Source organism: Notothenia rossii (assembly GCF_949606895.1).
Source record: "Notothenia rossii genome assembly, chromosome: 6".
Classification (NCBI taxonomy): Eukaryota; Metazoa; Chordata; class Actinopteri; order Perciformes; family Nototheniidae; genus Notothenia; species Notothenia rossii.
In genome coordinates, this window is record NC_136909.1 from 58314432 (window position 1) to 58337314 (window position 22883).

The 22883-nt window shown below is 39.6% G+C and overlaps 1 protein-coding gene across 11 annotated transcripts in view; it reads right to left on the bottom strand.

Moving 5' to 3' along the window:
- Positions 1-22883, bottom strand: part of cfap46 (cilia and flagella associated protein 46) — a 150784-nt gene that overhangs the window by 24941 nt on the left and 102960 nt on the right. For 8 of the 11 annotated variants that reach the window (XR_013809895.1, XM_079690984.1, XM_079690983.1 and 5 more), the window contains 15 exons: positions 21701-21836; positions 19694-19891; positions 16556-16744; positions 13699-13812; positions 10080-10262; positions 9254-9427; positions 8083-8180; positions 6032-6105; positions 5510-5688; positions 4891-4997; positions 4634-4704; positions 3629-3802; positions 676-755; positions 252-312; positions 121-153 (listed from right to left, as the gene is read on the bottom strand). Coding sequence is in view for 9 of the 11 variants with exons in the window: in XM_079690984.1 (XP_079547110.1) it covers positions 121-153; positions 252-312; positions 676-755; positions 3629-3802; positions 4634-4704; positions 4891-4997; positions 5510-5688; positions 6032-6105; positions 8083-8180; positions 9254-9427; positions 10080-10262; positions 13699-13812; positions 16556-16744; positions 19694-19891; positions 21701-21836 (1871 nt within the window). In the remaining 2 variants the exon portion in view is untranslated. Of the gene's footprint in view, positions 1-120; positions 154-251; positions 313-675; positions 756-3628; positions 3803-4633; positions 4705-4890; positions 4998-5509; positions 5689-6031; positions 6106-8082; positions 8181-9253; positions 9428-10079; positions 10263-13698; positions 13813-16555; positions 16745-19693; positions 19892-21700; positions 21837-22883 lie in introns of those variants that run through there. The other 3 variants (XM_079690981.1, XR_013809896.1, XM_079690980.1) reach the window with 3 other exon arrangements.

Consider the following 22883-nt stretch of genomic DNA (forward strand, 5'->3'; position numbering starts at 1 on the left):
TCTGAGTGCAGTGCATTTCAACTCTGTATATAATTACACTAGTTTTTAATCTTAGTTTTTAATGTCATTCAAGGTTTGTAATGTGCTTTCTCAAAGTATATTAATGAGTCCTTTACTTACCAAAGGTGCCTTCATTGTGATGGTCAACAATATCTGTCAAAGAATGTTAAGAATAATCCTCTATGAAAAAAGGTTTCTGTACCTATTAAGAAAAAACTGAAATATGAATAATAATTAAATAAAATGTATACATTTGAAATGACGCATGTCCACTGGAAAGGTGTTTGAGGGCAGTGCATGAGACACAGGTATCTGGATACATAAATTCAAGGTTATTGCATGTGAAATCCAGAATACTAACACAATAAAATGTATACAATAGTACATACAGTAGTAAACAGACATGTGCAAATGTCCGTTGCAGATAAGAATGTGAAAGTGGATTTTATACAGAGAATATAGAATAAAACAGGAAGGGGTTGACGAAGAAATACAAGTAGTGTATGACAGAGGATACATACGCAGCGATCTTCATGAAAGCACATTATGTGATTGATCGAAAAAGCACACTTAAAAGGGAGCAAGAGGAACTTAAATAATTGCTGGTGCTGACAGCAGGTAAAAGTAATATTGCTGTCTGTATCTGGCAGGCCCTGATTAATTTACTGAACTCACCACTTTGATGGCTTGGCTTTGATCTCCCTTCCCCTTCGTTCCCTTGCCACCTTTGGTCTCCTTTTTGTTGTCACTTTCAACTGCCACAGACAGGAGGCAGAATTAATACATACACTTCTGCAGGGTAGATTACAAGGCATTTGGACTGAAAAAAAATAAAACGTCTCAGTATCTGCAAAAGTCAATGACATTTATTGGTGACCGAAGAACAGTTGTAAAAGTTTCCTCATGGCGGCAACATCTATTGCCCTCTGCAAATGAAAGCTGTTGATAAAGCATTGATTTATTTACCAACCTAATTAGATTTGCTTCCTTTTTTCTTATGAAACAAAAAAAGAATGCTATTTTTTACTATTATCCTTGCTTCACATCGCCATCGCCCTTTAGCTTGTGACTAAAATGTTCAACTTTGGAAATGTTGTATTCCTTCACATTAAGCTGTTCCTCAAACTATTTTACTAAGCAGATCCACTGTTTGGGTATGGGAATGCTGTCTTTGGATCAGACAGAAATAAAACCGGACGTAAATATACATGTAAGCATCCATTTATTATGACAGGTGGGGGAGGGGTGTTCAAGTTTAAGGAAAATAAGGCACTAGCAAGCAGTGCTAAATGCAAAAACGTTGTTAGGATTTTGGTACGTTTGTAGAATATTGAGAAGGAGGAATACAGAGGACAATGTATATTCCCAAGAGGTTGGGTTTAGCTTAGATATGTATTCATGCAGCAAAAAGCGCTGTAGGTTATTTTGTGACGAACAATGCTGGCTATCTAAATCCTTTCATGACCTTTCTAAGGAGAGAGCCAGGGGAAGCCTTTCAGCATGGGAGTTAATAGAGAAATATTCACCGATGTCAACCTTTAACGCCACGCTCGAGGATAACTCTTCAGACCTTTCAGTCTCTTCTCTGGAAGTTTCACGACCCAGTTGTTTAGTCTGCCACAGTTAACACAGTTTCGCCCCGCCCCTCGCTCCAATGACCATAAGACCATTTAGTAAGGTAAAAAGCAAAAATGCCTCTCAGACGCTCTTACATGTACTTGTTTAATAAAGAAGAACAAATGATCCGAAGGAAGATACACGGATTCATCTCCCTCCATCATGTTAATTTGAATCCGAAGTTCTGAACATGAGACCGCCCCTCTCGACCTTCTGAGCCAATCACAGCGCGATAATGACTATACTCCTGTTTCCACTATACTTTCTCTCACACACACATTCTTCTCTTGCATACATATATTGTTTTCAGACATACATATATTTAGAATATTAAAATGTAAACATTGAATGAATGTGCATGAGAGCAAAATGTATAAATATGAGCGTTACACTATATAAATATGAGAGCAAAATGTATATATGCCTATAGTGAGTGACAATGTATGAATGTGTGAATCGAAATATGATAATATGAGAGCGACATTTATGAATGTAAATAAATGTGTATGAGAGTGAAAATGTATGTACGTAAAAGGAGAATGTACGTGTGTGAGAGGACCAGTATGAATCACACACACACACACACACACACACACACACACACACACACACACACACACACACACACACACACACACACACACACACACACACACACACACACACACACACACACACACACACACACACACACACACACACACACACACACACACACACAATGTATACATCACTTCAGGGGACATTCCATTGACTTACATGCATTTCCTAGAGACTTATCCTAACCTTAACCAACACATGCCTAACCCTAACCCTAACCCTAACCAAGTCTTCACCCTAAAATTAATGATTCCCATATTTCACCTCCAATTTGTCCCCATAAGGGAAGTGAGTCCCCACACGTGACTGTGTGAACAGATGTAGTTCCCCACAAGTATAGTAATGCTAGGACACACACACACACACACACACACACACACACACACACACACACACACACACACACACACACACACACACACACACACACACACACACACACACACACACACACACACACACACACACACACACACACACACACACACACACACACACACACACACACACACACACACACACACACACACTAAAGATGTCTGCATCATCAGATTCACTGCTCTTTCAACCCCCTCCTCTTTTCAAAATATGAATGTGCATTATTACCCAGAGGATGGAAGCATCATTGCCAAAAAGTAACTGGATTTCTTTCTTGTGATGTTAAGCTCATAGGAGACCTCCAAAAAAAACGTGATTGTATTCATTTAAATAATGCAATTCATTTGTGGTTTTGTTTTTGTTTTTTTAACATAAATGTTTTTTTTTTATTGATTTGAATCAGATTCAGTCCACCAAGATAAAACATTACTTTGTGTATTCCTAATCCAACAAAAACAATTGACCATATATTACAGTAGTGAAGCACAGATGTGCAACTGTCACTGGTTTATGTGTGATCAGAACGGGATCTTGTATTTGTGCATCAATTTTGGATATGGATTCTTAGAACTGTCTTCCAGAAGGATACTACTGTACTTGTTGCTCACCTGTCCTTTGTTCCAATCACAGTTTTGGGAAATGATAACACAAAATGATAGCTCAATTTAAATCAAAAGGGAGACATTCTTAGCAGAGTGACGCTGTTTATCAAATTAAGTTCTGACAATATTGGTGAACATATTGATTGGTGTGAAACTATACTTATTTCAACTAAATGCATGTTAGTCGCAGTTGAAAAAAAAATCACTTAATCCTTTAATTTTGTAAACTTGGCAGCTGAGTCTTTTTTTTACGGAAAGCTGGTATTTTTTTTATGATTAAGGAGACAAAACACAAAAAAAGTCTGCATAAAGTTCTGCAAAAAATAAATAATGATGGTGAACTATTTTCATGGGAATGCTAGGGAGTCCTTGGGCAGTGGCAGTGTTTGCAGACAGTCCTGTAAATGTATGTGCTTGCGTGTTTCTGGTACCTTTGTTTGGCTCTACTCGGATCAGGCGGCTGTGGAGGAGCTGCAGGGAGAAATCTCGAGACACAGAGTTCAGGCTTTCCTCCTGCAGGATGGACAAAGCTTCCAGCGGCAACTCCAGCAACTTCCTGTCTGCCAGGAACACCACATACTCCCCTGATTCTGCTGGTAACTTCACTGCGCACACACACACACACACACACACACACACACACACACACACACACACACACACACACACACACACACACACACACACACACACACACACACACACACACACACACACACACACACACACACACACACACACACACACACACACACACACACACACACACACACACACACACAGGTTTTGATTTGCAATGGCGTCTATGTTTCTGATCATAACTTGCGGTGACCACACACAAAAACAATCTGTATTGCGGAGACACATTTTTAAAAACTGATAATTATTTCTATATTTTATGATACTTGTTTTAATTTATTTGTTTTGGTGATCTTTGCATTTGTATTATTGTGATGTCTCGTTTTAACTGTGGAATGCTGAAGGGGAGTAATAAAGAGACTTTTAAAACACTTTTCTCTTGTTTCGTAAATATGATGACAAAATATCTTTGAAGTAGTTTTTATTTAATCTGTTAGATGGTGCTGTACAACAACCTCCAAGTACCTATTGCTAGACGCCTTATGTTCATAAGGGAGTGTAAGTGTTCCAACTTAACTATCTTTGAGTGAACAATTATAAAAAAGCTTAGTGGCACTATAATCCCCACTGTGCCTTGTAAAGGTTCTGTGTGTAAATCAGCGTGTATCACGTTAAATCACAGGTTCAGCAACAATTGGTCTGAGGGGGATGAACTGCCGTGTGCTTCAATAAAAACACACTGCTGATGCGGTGCCAATAAAACAGATAGGAATCAGAGCAGATGTTGTGTATTGTTCATGTGATACATTATAAAGATAACCACAAAGGCCTTAGGGTCTCAGATCCTCATCCTTTACCTGAGCTCCCTTTCTCTTCTTTATCTCTGGCTTTGGTCATCTCAGGGACCAGTAGTGGTGTAGTCTGCGGCCTGAGGCATGTAAGAGAAGGCAAGAATCAGTAAGGCTACACTACCTTATTACTGACAGAGCATAAGATAGAACCAGATAGTGTGATAAAGTGTGGTTTGTGTTAGCTTGCTGCATGCATTTGTGAACACAGATGCAGAAAACGTTTCCTGTGTAGTGGACAAAATGGGGAATCTGATGAAATGTACCTTAAGCATGAAAAGTCAAACTTTGTGAGGAGTGGATTCAAATAGTCATCCATGTTTTCTACAATCTCTCTGAAGTGAGGTCCTAACATTTCCTCTGCAGCAGCTTTCTGTAAAGGAAAACAACAAAAAAAAATATGTATGCCATCATCCTACATCCATGTGTCCAAAATTGTGTTCCAAAAAAACAGACATTTGTGTGAAATGTTGATATAAAGCAAGTCAATTCTTAAGTAAGGATTCCTTTGACTCTTGAACACAAAATTATATTCAGTTCATCCTTGAGTCTAAGTGTATGCAACATTTTTGAGAAATTCCCTCAAGGCGTTATTAAGCATGGATCGACAACAAGAAAACATGATGCTTTCTTCTCATGTCTGAAATGTGAATTTCAAGAGCTGTGATGTAGTATTTATTGTTGCAGACCACTCATCAATCTCATACACACTACATATTGAAGCAACATGATGCTTGTGTATAAAACTCAGCTGTCCCAAGTCTCCCCTGCAAGCAAGGAGAGACATGATAATAATAACAGTGGAGTGATTCAATTCATGAGGCTTGCAGTGGATAGATAATGTCAATAGAGTGAAAGAAGAGCAGAGGTCTCAACAAGACGTACACGGGGAAACACACGATGCTCCTCCGAGGGCTGCGGTCTTCCCTCAGCAGCGTGCCAGCAGGCGTGCTTGAGGAGGGCGTGTCTCGTCTCCTGGTCAAAGGCCCGGATCTGCTCCCTCAGCGCCAGCAGAGCCTGGGGGCAGACCGAAACCTTCGCCACCTTAGAGCACGACAGGCTACCTGAAACAACAGAATTATTGACACTCAGTCAGCCCTGCATACTCAAAGACAAACCTTGTAATTGGTCCCAATGAACACTGCCTCCCTCTTCTTCTGGACCTTTTGTAAGACTAGTCAGAGGAGAGGTTGTGCGAGCAGGTGATACGGTATGCAAGGCTTGCAGATAAATGTTACATGGGAATACTAAATAAATGTGGCTACATGTGAATGAAACTTAAATGCTACAAACAGATATGCAGTTAATACTCTGTTTGAAATAGCTCACATCTCTCACAAAAGTGGGAAGTCTGAAAGTGCTTTGTATTGTGAACATAGGTCTAAAAAACAATGCACAATCTCTAACCTGTTCCTTGCGTCGTCTTTCCCTTTTGATTTGGAGCTCTGTTCATTTCATAGAAGGCACCAAAAAGTTCTGACCTAAATACAAAAAAAAAAAAAAGGCTTTCTTTAACCTTTAACTGTATATAATTATCTTAGAAAACAATTAAAATGCATACCATCTTCATTCACAAGTACATACACATGTAAACAATCAGCCCTCTAGTGGCAGGTGTACCAAACAGCTTCACATACACTGAACAAAAATATAAATGCAACACTTTTGTTTTTGCTCCCATTTTTCATGATATGAACTCAAAGATCTAAAACATTTTCTATGAACACAAAATAACCATTTCTCTCAAATATTATTCACAAATCTGAAAAAATCTGTGATAGTGAGCACTTCTCCTTAACCGAGACAATCCATCCCACCTCACAGGTGTGGCATATCAAGATGCTGATTAGACAGCATGATTATTGCACAGGTGTGCCTTACGGCCCGTCTACACTGCAGGCATCGACAAATGCTTTCAACGCTTCACCCATTCACTTGAATGGGGTGACGTAGAAGATTTTTAATCTTCGCCGAACTGCATTGTGGGGAGCATGGCATGGCTTTGCAAGCATCACGAGCATCTATCCGTTGAAAGTTGAACAATGTTCAACTTTTGAGGCTTGATGCTTGGCATCAGCCAATCAAATCCCGTTTATGCAAATCCCGCCAGTGCAAGCGTTAGCCAATCAAACCACGTGCAAGCTGGGAGAGCCAGACCGCAGTTCATTTCCTCATATTCCAAACGGGATATTACGGTAGCAAATCACTCGGTTCTTTACGACCAGAACTATTGACCGGGATACAAACCGGAGGAACCAGGCATGGAGGGAGGTGGCAGAGACAGTGGGTGAAACTGGTAGGTTTTTCGCCTGTTTGGAGAGTTTATATCCAGTTTACTTCGTTTTAACATTGCTATTGTTTTGTATGTCGGGGGCGGGAGATTCATGTGATTGGTTGTTGGTCGCGTTGCTCACAAAAAATCGCCAAGCTTCAGACACGCCCAACTTCAAGATTTTTTGATGCCTGTAGTGTAGACGGGCCGTTAGGCTGGCCACAATAAAAGGCCACTCTGAAACGTGCAGTTTTGCTTTATTGGGGGGGTCTGGGGGGGTCCGAAAACCCTAGGATTAAACCCTAACCCTAACATGTCACCAATTGAGCATGTTTGGGATGCTCTGGATCGGCGTATACGACAGAGTGTTCCAGTTCCTGCCAATATCCAGCAACTTCGCACAGCCTCAGGGTCTGGGGGGGTCCGAAAACCAGTCAGTATCTGGTGTGACCACCATTTGCCTCACGCAGTGCAACACATCTCCTTCGAATATAATTGATCAGGTTGTTGATTGTGGCCTGTGGAATGTTGGTGCTGTCTAATCAGCATCTTGATATGCCACACCTGTGAGGTGGGATGGATTATCTCGGCAAAAAAATGAAAAATGGGAGCAAAAACAAAAGTGTTGCATTTATATTTTTGTTCAGTGTATGTTTTACTTATTCATTTCAACCTTTTGAGACATTTGACCTGCCGTACTTTTTTACTCAGGTACCATTAAAGGTGGGGTAGGTAACTTTGGAGAAACCGGCTCGAGTGCACTAGAATTTGAAAATACACAGCTGGAACAAATCTGCCCTTCCTTACAGAGCCCCTCCTCCAACACACACGAACGCGCACATGACCAATGAGGGCACGAGATAAGTTTGTGCACAGATGGAAGACTGACAGGCAAGTAGGCCATCCAGTTATTTTAGCCGGGCCGGCTCAGATGATTGGTCGTGCTTTTTACAGTACTACGGCTTCCACAGATGACATTTGTTTTTGTGAAAGCACTTAAAAATTAAGATATTCATTGCTATCGGGATGTTAAGAGCATTCCATGGAATATAACAAGTGTTTCTCGAGCCGGTTTCTCAAACTTACCTACCCCACCTTTAAACTGTAAAATAAGGAACCATTGACAACAGGGAAAAGAAAGGGGAATAGTGATATAGAAAGCAGACAATAACAAATTAAACATTACCCATCTTCTGAGTGCTGAAGCAGCACAATTTTCAGGTTGGGTGGAAGCTCTGCGAGGATATGAAGGTGGCCGGGGTAGATGGTCAGGTGGCTGAAGGCCTGCTGACCAGAAATGTATTTCATGATCACAAAGTTCACCGTAAATTATATGAATCTTAAAATGCTTAGAAGTTCAGTTCAGAACATAAAATAAAAAATGTTCACAGGAGAAAAATCACAAGAGATACAGTATGCCAACCATGATGCCAACACCATTTTGTTGTAGTATTTGGAACATATGTCTAGATTTGTTTGTCTGTAGTGTGTAAAGATGCAGATGAATTTTCTATACCAATATTTTTTTTAATCTCTAAAAATTACTTCCTGACTGACTAATTATAAGTAAACCTATGTTATTTTGAACTTTTAGACGTATAATGTTGTCATTTTATCAATCTGTAGCATTCTATGCCAACCAATAGACTAGAGAATCAGGTGCTTTTCTACAATGTTTCATTGCTGTCATTAAGTTCCTGTTTGTTATTTACAGGAAACGTATACATTATGCCACGAACAGAAAGAAGAAAAGTTGCAGAATATCAGTTGGTTCAAAAAAGAGTAAGAATGATTTAGAGAATATATGAAGTTAAAAAGTTACAAATGTAAACGTAAAGTCTAATATTTACATTAGTGGCTGCTTCCTAAATTCCATACTTCCAGAGCTTTTGCCCGCCTCACACCTGTCTACAAACTCAACTTTTAATTTAGCTACACATCTGTCCAGTTTAGTTATTGCATGTTGCTGAATTGTGGCACTATTACATTGAAAAAATATGTTCACAGAAAGAATGACAGACAGACACACACGCATTGTTGTTGTCGCTCTTAATAATATATATATATATATTTTTTAAATGCTGTTTTTAATGAAGTACCAATATGCAGAGTCAAGCTATGTGTGTGGTCGTATGTGTGAGTAGACAAGCACTTTGTGTGCTCACACATCTAGAATCCTTCCGTTACGTTTATTTTAAAAGTAATTGTGTTTGAAGCTCCAGTACTTTGGTTTGAGGAGTGCGTTCAGAGCAAAGGCTATAAAAGTACCGATGGTGTATATCTTATCTAGGGAATAAACAAAGCTGAGTATGACAGGCTCCATTAATCATTAGAGAGGGGGTTTGGTGACCCCATACCTTGGAGAGGCTATTGAGGGAGTCCTGCACTCCCTTCAGCATGCTGCTGGGCCTCTCCTCTTGAGAGAGGAGCAGCATCCTGTGAAGGTTGAGCAGAGCAGAGAACTGGGACACACCGGAGCCAGAACAGGCCCAGCCTAGGACCTCAGCCACGGAGGCAACAGTGCAGCAGCTCTGGGAGAACAACAGAAGAGTGATGAAGGAGCTGTTGGTAATATTAAGAATTACAGCAGGGCGGTCCTGAGGAGACCCATTAAGTAAGTGAAGATGAATTGTGGCTACTGCTTCGAATTGTGTTGTTCCTGGAGCTACCTGCGTTTTGGGGGTTATAGCAAAGTATAAAAATAACTCTGAACAAGCCCTTTTTTGGGTAATTACACACTATAAAAAAGGGTTAAAGTCTTATGACAAAACCAGGAAAACATGCAAACCAGACTGTTGCAGCTGTCAATTACAAGGTAACCCCCCATAGCATACCTTGGTTTATCGTCTATTTTACTTTAAATGTGATTATCATTTCAAAATGAATTCATGCATTTGAGTCCATAAACTGATTCAAAATGTTTTTATAGAGTTGATAAATCAAATGATCTTCAATCTGACTTCATTGAGAAGGCATCCTACATGCAGTCAGACAGTGGTAGCATATGGACCCCTGTTTTATACACTGTACTCTGGTTAAGACTTTCTACAGTGTAGGTGGGCATAAAAGTGATAAGATCATCATGTCTTTTCTATACATTACAAAAACCCAGCACACTAGTCTAGACAATGCCTGCAAGTTAAGGAGATCATTTAAAATATAATATGATCTAATGCACAGTACCTGAAACAGGGCCATATATTGACCTGCCTCTGCAGGGTCAGATTGGCCATAACACTCCAACATGTTGAGAGAGGCTTCAGCCACGATGGGGGGGGGCAGCTGGTGCTGGAGACACAGGCTGACGGCTTCAGTCAGCGCCTGACTGGCCTGAGCCAAGAGCTGCTGGGCCCGCCGCCTCTTCTGCTGATAGGTAGAGAGCAGAAACACACATACTGTATATACACACAACATATAGGCGGATTGGCATCCCAGTTCAATAAGTCTGCATCTTGATCAATCAAACATAATTCGCTCTCTTTTAAACCACACATTGTGAAACTAGAATCCAATTAGGTTTTTTCTTTAGAAAAATGTCTGGTTTTTCCTATGAGGCCAAAAAGAGACTAGTGTCTGCAACCTTTCTGTCTGTGCTGGATTATGGAGATGTGGTTTATATGAATGCATCTTCTCAGTGCCTTCACTCGCTACCACGGTGCACTGAGATTCATCACAAACCTCAGATCCTTGACGCACCACTGCAATCTATACACTCGCGTGGGATGGTCTTCCCTGACCACGCGTAGACTGAAACATTGGCACATCCTTATATATAAGGCTATTCTTGGTGCTCTTCCCCCTTATCTAAGGATGTACATAAATAGAAAATGCACAGGATCCTATCGGCTTCGCTCCGAGAACTTTTTCATTTGAACTGTACCAAAGGTCCGTACTGAACTTGGGAAAAGGGCGTGCAGTTACGCTGCCCCTCAAGCTTGGAACCTGCTTCAAACTGAGCTGAAACTCAGAGAGCTGGTCTCATTAGAAACACTCAAAGCGACTTTAACTGACCTTGAAGCAGGCCGCTGTGTCTGTAAATGCTTTGGCTAAACTTGGTGTATGACTGTGTTGTGATTGTGTGTTTTTTAATTGTCTGTAACGGCCCCTACACAAGGCGGCGTGCGTTGCCGCTTCAACGAAGCAAAGCGTAGCTTCTCTCACAGTGCTCGCAATGTTCTACTTTTGACGCCTCAACGGAAGCGTCAGCCAATCGAATCATATGCCAGTCCAAGCTCTAGCCAATCAAACCGCGTGCTTGTGTGTCTGGGGCGGGAGATTCATGTGATTGGTTGTTGGTCGATTTTCACCCCCCCACGCCGGCAAGCGGCAACGCACACCGCCGTGTGTAGGGGCCGTCACTGTAAAACTGTCTGAAACTGTGTTGTTACCATTCTTGGGCCAGGACTCTCTTGAAAATGAGATTTTTAATCTCAATGAGACCTATCCTGGTTAAATAAAGATAACATAAAGGTAAAATAAATAAATAAGCACATATAGTTCAGATACATCCTGGTTATACTGCGTGTAAATGACAATATCATTAATAAACAGTTTTAATATTAAAGAAAGAAAAAGGCTTTTGGTGGTCCTTGTTTAAAGTCTCTTAATTGAACAAGTGATAAAAGCTGAGCAAGTGGGGAAAAAAAAGTTTTGCCAGGTTTGAAGAAAAAATAAAGTTTTGCCTATCTGTTTTACTCCTGAGAGGCCAAGTTACAGAGAAGGCGATAAAACCTCAAACGTCCTTGGTTCACTCTGTCCTCTGTCAAATGAAGGCAAAAATGCATACACTTTTTTCACCTGTCTTTTACTTAGTAAATGTATCATTAGATTTATATATATTTGTTCTGACTTGGCTTCCGGGGCATGCAAATATACTGTATCTAAACTCTCTCCACTCAAAATCATTGTTTTTTATTTTTGTTCTATTCTGTGTTAAGACTTTATTCTCATACACATACAGTCTTTGCAGGAGAAAAACCCACTGTCCTATATTCCTATAAAAAGTACATGCCAACATTCAGCTGCAGCTAATAGGAGGCTTACTCTTGATTTAGAGAGCTTTCTGTGTTCTTGCACAGTGTGTCCTACTGTAGGTAAGAGCAACGGAATCTTAAAAAGACAGTAACTCAATCAGACTGCTGAGGCCTTGTTAACTAAGCTTAAACATGTTCTTTTACTCTAAGAGAGGACTGTGGGTTTGCACCAAACTTTTGGCACTGGAATTATATTAAAAAGTAATTTATTCACATTAGTGGTGGAATGCAGTACAATAAGTACATTAAGAACATCAACTCTAGTATTGAACTGAGTAAAATAAATGTAGGAAACTGTTCTTAACTGAAGTATTACTAAATATATACACATTTTTATCCTAATTATAATTTATTTTGACTGTTCTATATGTTGTTGGGTGTAACAAAATTCAAATCCAACTTTAAATATCTACATCAGCGATATTAATCCAGAAACTTCAAATACAAAAGGAAAACACAGAAACAATTCTGCACAAGCAATACCTTTACTTTAAATGTAAAATATGTATTGTTGCCACTAGGGGGCTCAATTGAAACAACAACAAAAAGGCAGGATAGTTGATCATGGGAGTTTATTAAAGGTCCCATTTCATGGCCATTTCCACTGATCATAATTCCATTGTTGAGGTCTACTAGAATAGATTTATATTGTGCAATTTTCCAAAATCACTTTGGTTTCTCATACAGCATCTCTGTAAACTACGTGTATTCACTGAATTTCACTCTCTGCCTTTAACGGCTCGTTGTAGCTCCAATAGCTCCAGCCCCCACCCTCTCTGTGAGCACAGTGTGCTCTGATTGGTTAGTTCACGTTGTGAATCGCGCTGAGCTCCATGGAGGTGTGGTTTCCTTGTTTAGCGATACACAGCGAAACACATCCAAACTCACCCTGAGCACACACAAAGTCACAGCCGAAGTAAAAACAATAAGTGTGGCTTGATATTGAGTAAGAAAAAGGTTGATAAACGCTGTGAGAATGGGTCTGCAGAGAGAATTTCACCACGATCCCAACTGTCTGTTATCAGCCTGCAGCCAGGGAGCAGAAATCAGCAGAGCTGCATGCACTGAGTGTGTTGTGGATTGGTTCATTTGGACCAATCAGCGGGGGCTTAACGTAACGGCTCCGCGGACGTAACGTAACGGCTCGAAGAAAAAAAAAAAGTATAAATATGCCTTATATAGGTATGGTCCTACACTATATTATTAAAATATAGCATGATAGGTCCACTTTAAGACATGTTCAACAGAATTTTACCAGGGGCTCAAATATCCAGAGGTAGGAAGTACATGTTTTAAAGATTAAAAGGCATAGAATGTTTTAATATATGGACCAATGTGTATGTTGATAGTTCATTTCTTTACTTAAAGCTATCAAGTATGCTATTAAAGCTGGTAATTCTTTTGAAATCAATATATGAACGTATTAAAGCTTATTTTGAGATACTGTTATTTAGATATGATTTAAATGTGATGATACATTTAGTTGCATAACACTTTGTCACATGGCCCAAGTATACCTTTCAACACAACTGGATCTTACTTAATATTCCCAAATGTTGCCACTTAAATAATACATTACTCCTTTTTACTCTGCGCCGGGTTTGATGTGGACAGCGGATCTCTGTGCGCTGACTTGCAATATGAGAACTATGCAGAGCGCCCAGAGATGTACCTCAGGGGGGTTTCAAGATGTGAGGGGAACCTGAGTATAAACACCTCAGATTAGAGATGAGCCAGAGGAGATGGGTCACTTGTCAGGAGGTATGTACCTGCAGCTCAGCACTTTTGGCAGGCGTCACCCTCTGCTTTCTTCTGCTTGACTCTCCGTCTTCCTCTGACTTCTGCTCCGCGGGAACGGCTTTAGGGCCAGACCGGGCCTCCTTCTGCACAAAGTTATTTCAAGATCACAGAACAATGAGTGTGATTAGCATGAAATCCCCTTGTGATCACAGAGCACGAAGACCCTGAGCCTCTCTGTCTTCAATTATGTAAGCAGACATCCATCTCACTAATCACCTTGAGCTTCTCACCAAGTGCAGGAACTTTTTCCTGGTTATTTTGTCCATTAAAGGTGTGTGTGTGTGTGTGTGTGTGTGTGTGTGTGTGTGTGTGTGTGTGTGTGTGTGTGTGTGTGTGTGTGTGCGCAGTTTGGCCTCAAGATTCCCCAAAATTAAAAAAAAGTAGAATTTATATAAAACTAGGGATTTTTAGAGATCTGTTTATTTGTATTGCTCACACAATTTCTAAGGTCATAAAGACTCTCAATAGTTCAGTTTTTTTAGGGGTAGGGAAAGATGTCTGAAGACAACTGTAAATAAATACCAGGGTTGTGTTCAAATTGTCTTTTAATAATGACAGTTCCTAACAGAGTCAAATTACCCTGAAGTTCCTAAATGCTGTTTCTCTAGAAGATCATAGGAAAGGACATTCAATTCTTCCAAAGTTTCCTCATTTAGTTTAGGATAGACTGGACCCTCTCTTATGAAATCAAAGGAAATAATGCTGTCCCATAATTCCTTGAAGATGAATTTAATATGAAGCAGCAATCAGCCTTTCACGTATCGACGACCGTGACCGACAAATGTGGATCTCACAAATTAAAATGCTAATTAATCATTTTCCATCTTATGCCACATTATTAGTGCTTATATATTTAGAACTTTCAACACCATGTTAAACCAAAAGGCAAACTATAAACATTACCTTAATTACTGTAAAATTATCAAATTAAGTCATTGTGATTGCTTATTTCGGTGGAAATTCTTAAGCAATATTTATTCAACATGTTTGACTGCTTACATGCACAGCTAGCTTTAGTCGATGTGTAGGCCTAGAAAGGAATGTATTCATTGATCAAAATATTATTTATTCAAATAGTCATACGATCAGATCACTACTAATCCGAATTCATGTTGATTAATATGAGTGGTCAGGATGCTGAGCGAAATAAATTCCAATGCAGACCATTTACATGCACACAAACTTATATAACACTACAGGAAAGAGAAACCCCGAAAGCAAAAGCTTCACCTCATGACGTTTTTCACTTAAAGGTGGGGTAGGTAATTTTGGAGAAACCAGCTCGAGTGCGCTAGAATTTGAAAATACACAACCGGAGAAAATCTGCCACTTCCTCACAGAGCCCCTCCTCCAACACACACAAACGTGCACATGACCAATGAGGGCACAAGATAAGTCTGTGCACAGATGGAAGGCTGACAGGCAGGTAGGCCATCCAGTTATTTTAGCCGGGCTGGCTAAAATGATTCCACGGCTTCCACAGATGACATTTTTTTATGAATTTGTTGTCAAAGCACTTAAGATATTCATTGCTATCAGGATGTTAAGAGCATTCCATGGAATATAACAACAAGTGTACCTCGAGCCGGTTTCTCAAACTTACCTACCCCACCTTTAAGTTAGGATAAAGTGGTTGGGAAAAAACATAAGACCAGATTTCTTTACAATTTAACCGCAGCCCAGGTATGCCTGCTGATTACTCTGTCCCAACATGAGGCTGGTAATGCCACATGCCTAAACAGCTGAAATAATACATCAACAGATGTCAACACCCAATGGTTCTAAACATTAAGTAAACCATTTAAATTCCTTATATACCTTTATTCCGCTATTTAGAAATGTTTTGTACCTTCAGCAATTTAGTATTGCATTTTCAAAAAGATGTGGGAATTGAAAAGTGATTTGAAAAATAAAAGATATGCTGGGTTTTATGTCATAGTATGAGTCAAGCTACAAAAACAGAGGGATCAGAAATGTCCAATAAAACAACTCAACAGCATTTTTTATTAAGTTGCATCAAATTCGGTCCAGAGCCACGAAAGGCATTACACAATTGGAGAAGTGCCCCTTGAAGACAATTTTGATCTTTTTATGATCTATTTCAGAAATCCATTCCATGCCGTGAGGCTCTAAAGCAAACTTCTTGAATTAAGGGATAAAGACAATAAAGTTATTTGGCCCTCAAGGGTGTCTGATCTAAGAGATTTGGTATTCAAATGGTCAAAAGTGGGTAAAAGTAATATATTGTTTAATATTTCCAATAGTCTTGGTTCTAGTTCTGATCTCTTCATTATATTCCAATTCCAAATAAACTGTTGAATTACAACGTTTTCCAACTGGAATACAGCGCCTATAATGCTTTATTTACCAGACATATTGTATCTATACATACAAATTATGTGGAAATGCAAATATTGGTTCAAAGCACCATTCCACATTCCAAACTTACTTTGTTCGGGGACTTGAACCGGCAACCCTGGGGTTCCCAAATCAAGGGACTTAGCTACTGCCGCCCATTTGTATAAATGTATGTATAAACATCAGTGTCCTTTACTTTTGTAATTTATAAAGTACCCTCTGTTTATATATTTTTGTTTTAGTAGTATATTGGTCTATTAAAGATTATTCTAAATGATTATGTATATTTGACATTGTGTATTCTTAAGATTCTCTATTGATATATACCTTCACTTTTGTTAATACAGTATGTATATATTTACTGTTCATGTTTATATTTGTTATGAATTCTATTTGTATTTTATCTTGTGTTATTTTTAACTCATGCCGCTTATGGATGAATAAAGTACATGTAATAGAATATGCTACCTGTGTGTGAGAGTCCCAGAGAGTACACAGATACAGGGGCTCCTCCTGCTCAGCCAGCAGTCTGAGGTACTTCCCCATCAGACTCAGGCAGCGCGCTCTGCTCTCCAAGCTGTCCGGAGAGAGAGACCTGACTGCAGCCAGCTGACCCAGAGCCAGCTGCCCCGAGGTGGAACCCACAGTCACCCACTCCTGGAGGAGACACAGGGACGTTAGGGTCGTATGAGGACACGGATTAAGGACAAGCAATACTTACTTGTTCTATCATCTGACAAATAGTTTTGTGAATACACAAAGCTCCTGATGCTCAGGACTTTGCTGAACAGAAACACCTCTAGGAAGCAAATCCTTTTTCTTTTTCTAGTCTTACAAAGAAAATCGATTTGAAAGCTGTTCAGTATGGGAAAAACACCTTGTTTACCATTGTCATTGCTTGAGATGAAGTTTATCTTCAGATACTTTAAACTCTGCAGCCAGAGAAAAAACGGACACTCTTCTCACCCTCTGGTATTTTAGTTTATCCAATCTTAGGCTCGATACTAAAATGAGAGTTGTTTGAAGAAGATCGCTCTATTTCCTACTGAATTAACAATCGTGTTTAAATGCATTGAGGAACCTTTTTTTTGTATCAATATGTAGATTATAACATATGTGGGGCCTCTTGCTTGTTATTTGATAGAGCAGCAAAGTGTAGCTAACAACATTACATTTGTAAGCATGGTTATCCCATTCAGTTTTGGGCAACAACACACCGGTTTCTGTGTGTTGGTTTTTCTTGGTATATTGAAAATAAGGGGGTTTCTGAGCCAAGAGAAGTCGCCAAATGCCCAGTACTTGGTGTTTTATTTTATTGGAAAAATACATAATTCAGTCCTAAAGTTAAAGCCCTTATACACTCTAAAATTCAAGTATAAATATACTCTTATGAGTAGAACACTTGTCACTGTGCTGAGTACTTGAAAGGACCCACTGTCCCCCCAAAATAAGACATATGGGTTTATATGGGTCTCTAAGAAGCAAAACATTTGCCATCAATTGTTTGTTTGCCTTAAGTGATTTGTGTTGAAGAGTGGTCAGAAATAAGAGGCTTATAAATACAAATCAGCCTGTGGATTACATTGCATGTTAGCGCCCCCAAGTGGCAATAATATGCAACTAACATTCTGCCTTAGGTGGTAATCCAGACTTTATCAATTAAGAGTTTTAAAGAGTTAAAAGAGTAAGAGTTTGTTTGCAGTAATAATTTGTATTCTTGGAAGTGTCATTTGTCACTTCCTGGACATCTTTGTCCCCAATTTCTACATTAAATATGATATAATTTAAGCCCAGGTTAAATCTGAGTTGAATGGGATGCACCGTTTGTATCTCTTCCATGCTTTTTCATTAAGATAGGTGTATATTGCTTATTTATCTAGTACAAATTAAGCATTTTTACTTCATCCATATGTGTCAAGTTTTTCATAATTAAGAAACATTTTTAAACATGCAAAAACCCTGTTTTTTTAAAGTTCTAAGTATTATATATACAGTATGTATGCATGCATGCATGTATATATCAGGGATGCAAACTCATCAGGAATGAGAAAGGTGACAAGGATCCGTGCCCCCCGACCCCACGGAATATGGGCTTTAAAATGAGGAATAACAGAGGATTTTAGATGTCAGAACAACTAAAGCAGCAGTGTCAATAATAGGAGAGAGTCACATCTAATAGAAATATATAAAAAGCATTTATTTTAATTGTGTAGCAGTCAGTTTATAATTTTGGCAGCACTGTTGAGCATTTTGAAAATTTATTTTCATGCCTCTGTGCAAGGCTTAGTCTTTCTGTCTTTATAGCCAGTGGTGTAAAGTAACCAAGTGCATAAACTCCAGTACTATACTTGGGTACATTTTTGAGATACTTGTACTTTACTTAAGTATTTCAATGCTTTGCTACTTTGTTCTTCTACTCCTCTACAATTCAGAGGTAAAAGGTGTACTTTTACTCCACTACATGTATTTAATACCTTTAGTTACTTTGCAATGGGAGTTTAACTGGTTAAATAAAGGCTACAAACAAACAGATCTGGATGAATGATGTGAAATATAATGAACTCTTAAATCAGACTTTAGTTCCACCTGGAGTAAATTCACAAGCTACCCTGCAGTATACAAAGTCATTCAAACTAGCTGCTAGGGATGTTACGTTCGCGAACGATCCGATTCTTTTGAACGGCTCTTTGGTACGAACGAAGTGAACCGAGCCGTACTTGGTGAGAGCCGTTCTTTTTATCGCTGGTTCACTGCCTGCCATAAATCCACTCGCCTTTACGGGAACTTGCTTTCCTGAATGCACATTTGCCGTAGATGATGGAATAACGCATGCTGCTTGAGTAGTAGTTCGGCTGGCTGAGAGATGTAGCAAGTTATACATTTTTCTGTGAAAAAAGTAGATTTCTGGCAATACAGTAAATTATTATCCTGGTGATTATTTCGCAGATAAACCTATTAACCCCGCCCCCTTAAAAGAAAAAACGGCTCTTTTGAACGGCTCTCGGAAAGGAAACAGGGCCATAAGATCAGGCTCCCTTCAAAGAGCCGTAACTCCCATCACTACTAGCTGCACCTTTACCAGCTTTGAGAACACTTTAATGATCAATCATTATAAAACATATCATATATATTATTCTGAAATGGACCAATCTGCACAATGACTACTTTTACTGTCGCTACTTTCACTATATTTTGATGAGAATACTTTTGTACTTTTACTTGAGGAACATTTTGATTGCAGGATTTTTCCTACACTCTGGTACTTCTACTTTTACTGTAGTACAAACCATTCTGTGCCACAGTGACTCGCACTCAGACCGCACAGTTACAATTAACGAACGCAGTACGCACCCGTAGGTAATGTAGCTGCTGAAGTTAGAAGGTCGTTGCGGAGCAGCAGAGTTCAGCCGACAGGCAGGAAGACTTGAGCACACAGCTCACTCTTCATTATAATTTAATAGAATATTATTATATATTATAATTAATATAAATAACACCATGCTCGTCACAAGTAACTGCTTGCGGCCGCAGATTACTCCGGGTATCAGCACTACAGCACATTAATGTGCACGGTGTTAGCATATGTTCAAAGATATGAGATCTTACCTGTTCTACAGAGTCTGGCTCAGGTGTGCAGTGTGTAAACTCCTGCAGTGCGACCTCAGCAGGAGTCTTCCTCTCGCGGGCCAGAGCTTGGCGTTTCTCCTCAGCACAGTGCTCCTCCATGATGGCCAGACTAAACTCTGCCAGAGCCAGTCTCAGGCGAAGCAGTCTCCTCATGGCCGCCAGGCACAGTCCAGGACTCTAGCAAAGAATAAAAGCACTCAAATGTTTAAGCCCAAATGTTACATTACATTTAGCTTACACTTTATCCAAAGCAACCTACAATAGGAGCATTCAATCCTGCAGTTACATTAGCTATCAATAAACCAAACCATTTAAGTCAGGTGAATAAAATATGATCAGTCTGGGGCAGTACAAAAGTCCGACTACTTATTCAGTGGGAATTGAATACTACTTTTTTTACACAATGGATTAGATTGTGAGTTCCTGTTTGTCTCTTATTATCACGTTCATGTTGTAAATTATTACTTGGGCAAGGATCTGAATGAGACTAAAACACCTAATTTACGCTACAGTGTACTGTAGATGGTATCTAATATTGGAAAACATATCTAAGCCGATAAAAATAAATACACTTTAGAAGGATTAAAGTGATTTCAGCTGTCTTTTGTTTCCTTTGTAGGTTGGATGTCAACATTTATTATCAGATATAAACGTCCAAACCTAAAATTCAATAGAGGTAGATCTTGCAGCAGGTGTGAGATGTGTTCAGTCCATTTTCTTTGTTGATTCAATCAGCATGTAAGTCAAGTCTGCAGCAGTGTTGTGCCAGGCCCTCTCTGGCACTGAAGCCTTCAGATAACCTCATCTCAGTGACAGCTTGTATAGGATCTCGATCAAAAAGGGCTCTAACACCCACCTGCTGTTGACAAGTAACAGTAACGGAGGCTGTATTGGTTGTGTGATCTCAGAGATATAAACAGCAATGCACACACATCAGTATGACTGTGGCACGACACGGCCGTAATAAACTCCTGCAGCAGCTTAATCGTGATTCAGTCAATTAGACTTTTCTTTTACACTAAAAAAACATGTTCCCGTACTTCTCTAAATATGATCAAATATTTTTAATGGGCCAGCAATTTTACATTTATTTTAAATAAGAAAGGCTGCTCTGTTTGGGGTGTCCCTTTGAAGCCACTCTCTTTGCTGAACAGTTTCTCCTAAAGAGAGTTCAAAAGCTCGGTTATGACCAGGGGTTGGATTAGGATTGTTTGTGTGTGGGGCTCTTTGTTGATGGGTTGGGGTTAAAGAGGAATTTTGTTTTACAATAATATCATATACACACGGAATATCCAAACCTTTCAATGACTTTCCTCACTACCATGAGAGAAGTGAAAAGCAGCTGCATGTGTACTCACTGACAATCATTATCCTGCACAATTATTGGCAAAATGAACATTTGTAATATTGTGATCAATATTAAATTTAAGTAACAACACATTGTTATCGCATGTTTGCATTTAAATAAACTGATAAATGCTTTAACTACAATGTTGTGCCAACATGGCTGCACCATATTAGATTAAATGGACAATGCTAAATGACTTTTTAGTGCAACATGTTTTGCAATATAATAAATGACAGGAAAACTCAACCTTCATTTAGCATTTTAAATTTCAATGCAAAAATGAAGGTTGAGATATGTTGCAATATATTATATATAAGATAAATATTAATTATATGACATCTCGATGGCTGTACCGTATGTTTAGAAAGTGCTGGATTTGATATGCAGCTTACATTTTTTTGGAGCAGAGCCTCATTTTAAGAAAAAAAATTGTTTGTAAACATTCGCATTGTTGAAGACGTGTTGGGCTAATGACATGAAAGCATTGGCCCAGAGCCCTGGTCCAGTTTAACTCATTATGCCTCGTTAAAATCGGATGACAACATGAACTCTGTGATAGATGTCCTCCCATTTTTTGTGAAAGGGCATAGTCACAATGAAGATTGATTTTCAGGGAACAATCATGCACTCTTAATGACCTTCTCCTGCAAGGGGAGCAGCCTCTGAGCGTTCAGCGCCACATGTTCCTGCTCTGTGACAGCGAGCTGCATCTGGGACAGCCCTTCGAGCAGGAAGCGCTGTCTGTCTGCAGCGGAGGCACGCCTGGCTAGGAGTCTGCAGAGAGATAAACAAAGACAGAGGACAAACAAAGTATGGTTTTGTGAGTGTGCAACAAGAAACGAAAACACGCGAAGAACACATTTGGTCTGAAGTGGCAAGTATGATTCATTAACAGAATGTATGCCTATTACCGTAATTTTCGGACTATAAGCCGCGCCTTTTTTCCCATTTTTCGACCCTGTGGCTTATATAACGGTGCGGCTAATCTATGGATTTTTACAGCTAACGGCCACTAGGGGACCTCCTAAATCTATGGATTTGACAGGTTACAGTCTACCAACTTTAACTCTATGGGCTCTATGGCCGGTCCGCGCCCCCCACCTTTAAGCGGCGGGCTCCAGCAGGAAAAGCTGGAGGCCGGAAAAGAGTGAGACAGGTAGCGCGCAAAAGTAAAAGTGGAACCGAGAGTGGTACGAGAGACAGAACGAGAGCAAGACAGACAGACATTACGAGAGCGAGACAGTTTGTGCAAAGGTGTTAAACGTGCGCTGGGAGCGCACCGTTTAAGTTTGAAAGTTGAAAAGTTTGTGTGTCTGAAACGCTATGTGATACAGTACAGTTTACACAGCACAGTACATGTTCTGTAGCTACTAAATGCTAACACTTGAATACGTTATGCAAATATGCAACTTGTTTGTTGAAATGTTAATAAATCGGAGCTTCCTCAAACAGCCATCTCTTTCCCGACAATCCCCTCTGTGCACGAACCCTTACATATGGTAATTAAACATTAAAACACCTGCGGCTTATAGTCCGGTGCGGCTTATATACACACGGCATCTATTGCACGTCTGTCCGTCCTGGGAGAGGGATCCCTCCTCTGTTGCTCTCCCTGAGGTTTCTCCCATTTTTCCCTTTAAACTGTGGGTTTTCTCTGGAAGTTTTTCCTTGTACGATGTAAGGGGTCTAAGGACAGAGGGTGTCGTATTGTCATACTGATATTCTGTACAAACTGTGAAGTCCACTGGGACAAATGTAACATTTGTGATATTGGGCTATATAAATAAACATTCATTGATTGATTGATATATGTACACATCA